General features: G+C 45.4%; 1 protein-coding gene across 1 annotated transcript; it reads left to right on the top strand.

Annotated features, from left to right (window-relative positions):
- Positions 1-2,795: 2,795 nt before the first annotated feature.
- LOC9633830 (calcium/calmodulin-dependent protein kinase type 1) lies at positions 2,796-3,716 on the top strand. Its single transcript, XM_002979279.2, has one exon. The coding sequence runs from the start codon at positions 2,796-2,798 to the stop codon at positions 3,714-3,716; it is 921 nt and encodes a 306-aa protein (XP_002979325.2).
- The last annotated feature ends 4,805 nt before the right edge of the window (positions 3,717-8,521 follow it).

Genomic DNA, 8,521 nt, shown 5'->3' with positions numbered 1-8,521 from the left:
TAAGTCTCTCGGTGGCTGCTGGAAGAAACCTGACTGTGGATCTGCTTGGCTTGAGACAGGCTCCTGGAAGAAGTTATCAGCGCGATGCATTCTTGCAGCCAAGTCCGAGGAAGACACTCATACACGAAAACTTGTCACCAGGAGTTTGATCCCACTGGAACAACAACTTACATCATGGAAACAAGAACTGCTTGTTTGTAACATCTTGTATAATTTTTTGACAGATCGTGGGTGCCTATGAGCGTATCAAAGTGGCGGGCTTCACGACGTGAATCACTAACATCTTGATATGACTTTGCTATGTGATTTCTCGTTCTAGAATTTATCCTTGCACATCTTAGTCGTGGATTCCTTGTTGTAACATCCAAGCTCGTTGAATGGGAGGCATAACCACGTCAAAGAAAGATAACTTCCTTGAAATCAGTTGCATATCAAACAATTCATACCAAAATGGTCCACATTGGAAGACACAATATAACTCTCTACATGTCCTAAAAAGAATGGATAAAGATTCAAGTTGTTTTGAGTTGAACACCAGGCGCTATAGGCCAATCTTGACACCGCTCCACATTGTCAAGCTTGACAGCCTCTCCACAATCGCAGTTAGACTCCCCAAACGAAAAGAAGCAAGGATCCATAGTTCTTGCCTTGGAGCAAATGTCCCTGCCTGAGCCAGGCCCAGCCCACATAAGCCAAGGCCTCAACCCGGCTAATCCCTGGCCAATGTAGCCGAAAGTGGAGCCAGGACTCGTGATCAGCACATCGCTGAGCCCCAGCAAGTAAATCTCCGCGAGAGCCTTCTCATCGTGATCGAGAAATCCGGTGTGCTGCTGCCCCTCGTGGCTGGGCTGCTCCACTCTCACGATCGATCCATCGGCGGTGGAGGAGTTGAGGTAGATCTCTCGCAGCACGTCAAAGTGGTGCTCATCCAGCGAAGTCACCACCGCCGCGATCTGCTGCTGCTGCGAGCTGATCGAGGAGCGGAGCTTGATCCTCTCGACGTTGTTCTTGCTGATATTGGGAAGGATCTTTGTCTCCACGGCGCATTGGAACACCTCCGCCGCCAGGTTTTGACGAACTCCTTGCAAGTGTGGAGGAACTCTCATTTGGATGCCGACTACGCGGTCGGCGCGCGCGAGATATGAGTCGTAGAACCGCGCTGTGCGATCCCACACCGGATCGATGGGATGGAAGAGATAGCGGCTCAAGTGGTGGAAAATCGCCTGCTGCTGGGGGAAGAGCTTCGCGAGATCACTCCGGAAGGATTCCACCAAGAACAATCCCGGAGCAAAGTAGACGTTTGACCGGAGAAACAGCCACGTTACCTGCGATTGCAAGAGTTTTTGCTGCTCCTTGCAGAAGAATTTTCGATCGTCCGGGGTGTAGTCCACGGACAGATACGAGTAGGCCACATCTGGAAACTTGATCGAGCTCGCGAAATCGTGACAGTGCTGAGGAGTGATTTTTAGATCCGGGGCATGGCCGATCCGCGATGAATCGTTGACTGTGGATAATCGGATCTCCAGGGGTCTGGGAAGGAGCCAGGAACTCTTTGGGAATGGCTCGCAGAACAATCGATCCATGTTCTCTGCGGACGAATCTCTCGCGATGAGTAAAACTCTGTTCGTGAGCAGAGCATAGAGAAAAGTGGAAGCAATCGCCAGCATCTTGTTCCCCAGGCCCTGCGATCCAAATGGCGCGATCCACACCACGAATTGGCAGTCGCCGTGATCGCCGTTTGGATCATCTTGGATCAATCGAGAGCACCGGGCGTGGATTTGCTCGTAGCGTCGCAGGCGGTGGATGAGAGCTGGCGATGGCGAGTAGCTTTCCGCCGATGGGTCTGTCGATTTGCGGCGATAGGACTGGAACTCTACGCGGCTCCGGCACTGGCGAGCATCGCCTTGCTCTGGAACGATGAGAGCTGGCGATGGCGAGTAGCTTTCCGCCGATGGGTCTGTCGATTTGCGGCGATAGGACTGGAACTCTACGCGGCTCCGGCACTGGCGAGCATCGCCTTGCTCTGGAACGATGAGATCTTCCACGATCTTGTCCGGAAAGTGATTCTGAGACAGCAAAACGTAGAGGAAGAAGAGACCAGTGGTAATCAGAGCGATGGATTTTGGGTTGGAGTAAGACGCCATTTTCGCGACTCTCTCCATTCTTCACGAAGGGAATGATCGTGCGCATAGTCATAACTCTGCTCGTGAAGCTTCCGTGCTTGGCTGGTTTGCATGTACACGTAAAACTCCGACTGCATCAAACAACGCGCTGGTCAACCCTGGAGGGTAATTATAAAATAGCGATCACCTTTAATTCCATATAAATTATTCTAATTAATAATAATTTGTTACGCGTTTGTTTGCTTAATAGTAGTGTTATTTTTAATTATTAATCTAATTGATCAAATAAAAATTTATAATTATAAGCATGTTTGTAATTTATAAACACAAGATTAATTTTATTGCAATACCAACCGGTAGAATAAAATAGAATATACTAGAAAGTGTTTAAGAAAGTATAAATACAAAATTAATCTAAATGAATAAGAACCGTTAGATGGTAGAATATTTAAATTTTCAAGCATATTTTAAGTATATTCACTACCATCTTAACTCCCCTTCCCTTAAGAAAACCAAAAAATATTAGCCATTGGATCTTAAAATGGTCTTTTACAATGGTCAGTTTTTTACTGGTGAAGTTTTTAGTTTAATAAAAGTAATGGCCTTTTCGCGATCATTAAACCTGTTGTGGGAAGCTAGGTTTTCTTAAAACCAAGCGAGAAAAAGGGGAAGATGGCGCTCGAGGATGGCGAGTTTAGAGATGACGAGTGTGGCGAGCTTCTCAAGTGGTACATCAGACACGAGAAGTTGGGGCATGGAGGACAGGGCCAAGTCTACTTGCTGAGCGACGCAGCCCGCAACCGCCATAGGTACGCAGGAAAGATGTTTAAGTCGGAGAGTTGTGCCGAGAGGGAGACAAGGATCTTGGACAAGCTTCGCCCCATTCCTGGAGTTGTCTTCCTCCATGGGCTGAGGAGGGAGAGGAAGGTTGGCGGGCGTTGCTTTGGGACGATGGTCATGGAACTTTGTGGCCCTAGCCTGCGCGATCTAGCGATGAAAGGGCCACTGAGGGAGGAGGAGGTAGCCGAGATCGTTAAGGAGCTGGCTGAGACACTCAAGGGCGTCCACTCGAGTGGTGTTGTCCATCGCGATCTCAAGCTGGAGAACGTTTTCACCAAGCTGCAAGATGCAAGCACGATCAGGCCAGTGATTGGGGATTTTGGAGTGGCGACCGACGATGCCAGAGAGATGAGCCAGAGCTGCGGGACTGAGAAGTACATGGCTCCCGAGCTTATCTTTGTCGAGAGATATGGGCTGTCTTACACGAAGGCGGTGGATGTTTGGGGGCTTGGAGTGATCGCATACGAACTCCTCAAGGGCTACCAGCGATCGAACCTGGAGATGCATTTGCTGCGCGAGGGGGAGTTCCAGTGGCCTGCCAATCTGTCACCAGAGGCGAAAAATCTGATTATGGGCATGCTGGACTTGGATCCCAGGAAGAGATTGACACTAGACCAAGTGATCAATCATCCTTGGATTCTAGAGAACTGTAGCACCACACGGGCTACTGCCAATATCACAAGTTGTTGTGGAGGGAAGAGAAGCACTCCACACTCTAGCCATCCAGCTGTGAAGAAACTTAGGGTAGTTTAGTCAAAACTTCTACACCAAAGCTCATCTAAAGTTAAATATAGATGTTTAAATTTGTTAGTCTCCACCAAAACACAATTGAATATTGAATTATATAATTTTGAGATATAATCTTGCATACATCAGATTTTGCTGCAATCATTGTAGCATTATATGTGTTGATTAAGTATCTAACAGCTTCTTTGATTCTTATACTAATAATTGTATTTTCAGTTTGACCAGTTGAACAATATGGTGGCTCTCCATCCACACGCTCAATTCTTACAGCAAATACACCCCTACCAATATTTAAAACAGTTAAATTCTTAAAATTTCTTGAATATGAATGATAATTTTTAATGTGAGTTAAAAGATCTAAAAATCCATTATTAATTATAAGGTTAATTTCATTTTCAGTAAGTGTGTTATTATTACCCCATTCTACAGTTGTTCTTCCACAAACTATGTTTTTAATTAAAAATATAAAATATAAAAATTAAAACAATAATATTTTCATAGGTTTATACTTAATTAGCTCTGTGAGGTCCAAGTGTATGGCTACAATGCCGTATATTAATATTGGCATAGTGGGATTTTAGTAGCTGTTAGATTAGTTTCAATTTGAATCACTCGCTCTTGTATATAAGGTAGGTTTTTTTGGGCTAATGGATATGCACATTTTCTGTATTCCCTTTCATTATTGCAAGCACTCACATTAGTGGAGTTAAGAGGCATTTTTTGATTGTCTCTGAGGAGTGCTTGGATTTGGGATTTTGGTTTAAATTTAGATTTTGTATCGTTTAGATTTAGCCTTTTCCATTTCCTTTATTTTGTTCTTTCCTTTCAGGAGTTTGATTTCAATCTAACTTTTTGCATGGTCTAGATCTCCCTTTCCTTCTAGCTTTTTGTCATTTCTCTTCTTTTGCTTTTTCCTTTTCGTTCATCTTCATGGCAGATCAACAATCTCCTCCTTTGACTCTAGAGTAGTAGTTGGTACAATTGCTTGATGCTATGTGCTTGTAATTGAACAACCAAACTTAGTTGATAGTGGCATTCATAGCACTGTAAACTCCTGAGTTTGGACTTCCCAGGAGGTCACCCAACCCAATACTATTCAAACCCAAGGACGCTTAACCCCAAATATCCCAAGACCCTTAACCAATTGGAAAAAGGGGGTGCACTCTTGTTCATGGGCCCTTTCCCTCTATATTTGAACCCCATGGACCATCTCTCGAGTCGTTCTCTTTGGTTGCTTACAATCCACCACGCTTCCCTGCAAGTTCACGCCCTCGTGAACGGAAGCTGAGAGCCGCAGCTCTCCCGAGAGCCCTACTCTCTTGACACCCTATCCCTCGGGTCGAGCCCAGCGGGAGCAAATTGGACCAGCCAGATGTCAATCAACATGTGGTGTGATTCCCTTATCCAACCAACAGAGTCGGACCCGAGACCGCTCCGATACCAGATGTAAACTCCTGAGTTTGGACTTCCCGGGAGGTCACCCAACCCAGTACTATTCAAACCCAAGGACGCTTAACCCCAAATATCCCAAGACCCACCAATTGGAAAAAGGGGGTGCACTCTTGTTCATGGGCCCTTTCCCTCTATATTTGAACCCCATGGACCATCTCTCGAGTCGTTCCCTTTGGTTGCTTACAAGCACGTGGTCCAACTTCTCCTGCTCTTGGTGCCAATCTTCGTGTTCGGCCGGAGTTCTTTCGTGGGAATCCTGGGGATGGTGTGTACCATTGGTTTGATCACTTCACGATGATTGCCATATATCATTCTTGGGATTATGCTTGACGTTTGCATGAGTTTCCCATGTGTCTCCAAGGGACGGCACTACAGTGGTACAATGGTTTGAGTGCAGCCACTCGTAGGGATTGAAGTGTTCTCTCGGATGTATTCAAATATGCATTTGGACATGCTGATGATTGTGATGATGCCTTCCAGCAATTGCATCGTCTTTGTCAAGGGCCATCTGAGTCAGTGATGCAATTTGGCGTTCGTTTTCAAAGCCTTTTGCTTCATGTGGAGCCAAATATGTCGGAGCAGATCAAGCTAGGAATGTTGTAGCTAGCACTTCGTCAAGATCTTGTTGGACTTGTGCATGCACTTGCTCTAGCCACCCTTGATGATGCTCTTTGCTTGGCACAATGTTATGAGACGTCACCTCTTCCACTTCTTGCTGCACGTCCTTCTGCTCCACTTCTTATAGGCGATGGTCTTGTTCCAATGGAGGTTGATGCTACTACTGCTCGAGTTCAAGGATAAGGATGAGGACGTGGTTGTGGCCGTGACGTTTGTTGTTGGGCATGTGATGAAGTTGGTCACATTTATCGGTGTTGTCGGCGTTTTCCGGATTGGTGACCTCCATTTCCTAGGTGGAGACCTTGGCGTCAACGACGTCCTGTTGGTGCTGCTGTAGTGAAAGGTCTAGACACCGAGATGCATTCGAGAAACGAGGAGTTGCGTGAGTAACGGAAGGACCTTGTGCGAATAAGTCTGTGACTGATCCATCTTTATTTCAGGAGTATCATCAAGGGGTTCACTCAGCACTAGTTCATGTAGTGTTTACTTTCCAAGCTCGTTTTTATAACAAAAGATCTCCTATTATTCTTTCTGTGTTAGTTGATATAAGTTCGAGTTTATCTTCTATTGCTCGACCTATTGCCACACGTTGCCGTTTACACTTGTGTTTTCATTCTTTATGGCAATAGTCGTGTTAGGAATCCCCCAATTCTTGCCACATTCCTGACTCTTGCCAAATTCCTGACCCGTAGACCATATTCCTAACTCTCGAGACACTTCCCTATTCCTGACTCTTTAATTTCCTGTACGATTCCTAAGTCTCGAACCACATTCTTGATGATGACATGGTGCCTCCTCGACCTCAGCTATATTTAGGCCGTCCTCGATCCAAGATGTAAGCTCCTGAGCTTGGACTTCCCGAGAGGTCACCTAGCCCAGTACTATTCAAACCCAAAGACGCTTAACCCCAAATATCCCAAGACCCTTAACCGATTGGAAAAGGGGATGCACTCTTGTTCATGGGCCCTTTTCCTGTATATTTAAACCCCTATGGATCGTCTCTCAAGTTGTTCCCTTTGGTTGCTTACACAAGAGTGGTGGAGCTTCATCAACCTATAGTATATATAGGTTAACTTTGTTCCATTTCTCCACAATCTGAATCAATGCCAGTCTAAGGCTTTTTCTTCGTTTCCACTAGCTTTTCTCTTTGTCTTTTGCATTTTCCAGTCTTGATCTTGTTGGGTGTCTTGATAGTTTGATTCAGATCCTAATGCCCTTTCAAGGTGCTTCTATCTCAGTCTCAGGCTTGGTAACCTACCTTCGATCAATAGGATCAGGTTATCTTTGGTCCTGATTGGCTTCATGTTATAGCAATTTCCCTGGCCCCTCAGGACCTCCTTGATGGATGTGATAAAAAAAAATCTTCAATCCGATGACCTCGCCAATGACATTTTCTTCCATCTTTAGTTGGACACCTAGTGACTCCCGATTGCCAGCGATTTAATGAGTTCGAGTTCTTAGATGGCTTGTTGTACCATGGGGAGCAGCTTTACGTTCTTGAAGGTGATGCTCGAAAGTTGGTTCTAATTGCATGCCATGATAGCCCAACTGCTGGTCACTTCGGCATTGCGAAAACCTATGAACTAGTTGCATGGGACTTTTGGTGGCCCCACATGGACGACTACACCAAAGCTTTTGTTACCTCCTGTGACACTTGCGCCCAAAATAAATTACCTCACCACCTTCCTTCATATTTGCTTCGTTCCCTTTTGGTCCCTTCAGGTCCTTGGAAATCCATCTCCATGGATTTCTTGAGTGATCTTCTAAGTTCTAGAGGCTTCAATAGCATTTTAGTTGTGGTGGATCACTTCACAAAGATGGCGCACTTCTTGTTGTATACCAAGGAGTTTTTGGGCGAGGACATGGTAAAACTGGTATTCAAGGAAATTTTCCAACTTCATGGGATTCCTGCACATGTGGTTTCGGATCAGGGACTTTAGTTCATCTCTCATTTCTGGCAACGGTTCTTGCAGTTGCTTGGAGTGAAGGCCAACCTCTCTTCGGCATATCATCCTCAAACTGATTAACAGTCCGAGCAAATGATTTAGACGTTGGAACAATTCTTGAGGTGCTTCATCAACTATCATCAGGATGACTGGTTCGATATCCTTCCCTTTGTTAAGTTCTTCTATAACAACTTTGTTCACTCTTCCCTTCGAGTTTCCCCCTTCTTTGCAAACTCTAGCCGAAATCCTCAATTCAATCTCTCACTTCCTTCTCCATCCGAATCCTCTCGTTCAAATCCGTGCTCTGAGGCATTTGTCTCCAACCTCTAGGAAATCCACAACTCCATCTCCTTCCACCTCCATCGTGCTCAAGAATCTCACAAAACATTCGTCAATGTCCATCATCAAGATTGTACCCGTTACAATATTGGGGATAAAGTTTGGCTCCTCAAATGAAATATCTCCACCACCAGGCCATGTCCCAAACTTGATTTCAAATGCCGCGGTCCTTTCCCTATCATTAGCATCATTAATCCTGTCACTTATCACCTTTCACTTCCCTCTTCATATCAAATTCACCCCGTTTTTCACTCCTCTCTCCTTGAGCCTTATATTCCCAGTCCTATTCCAAATCGGGTCATTCCTCCACCTCCACCAGTGCAGCTTGAGGATGGGTCTGAGTATGAGGTTCAAGACATCCTTGATTCCAAGATCTCATGGTCTAAACTCTACTATCTGGTAGACTGGAAAGGTTATGGACTTGAGGAACGCACTTGGGAACCTGCAGACAACCTG

The sequence above is a fragment of the Selaginella moellendorffii genome, unplaced genomic scaffold, assembly GCF_000143415.4.
Source record: "Selaginella moellendorffii unplaced genomic scaffold, v1.0 SELMOscaffold_40, whole genome shotgun sequence".
Taxonomy (NCBI): Eukaryota; Viridiplantae; Streptophyta; class Lycopodiopsida; order Selaginellales; family Selaginellaceae; genus Selaginella; species Selaginella moellendorffii.
Note: the sequence above shows the minus strand (reverse complement) of the source record. Positions and strands in the feature narration are given on the sequence as shown.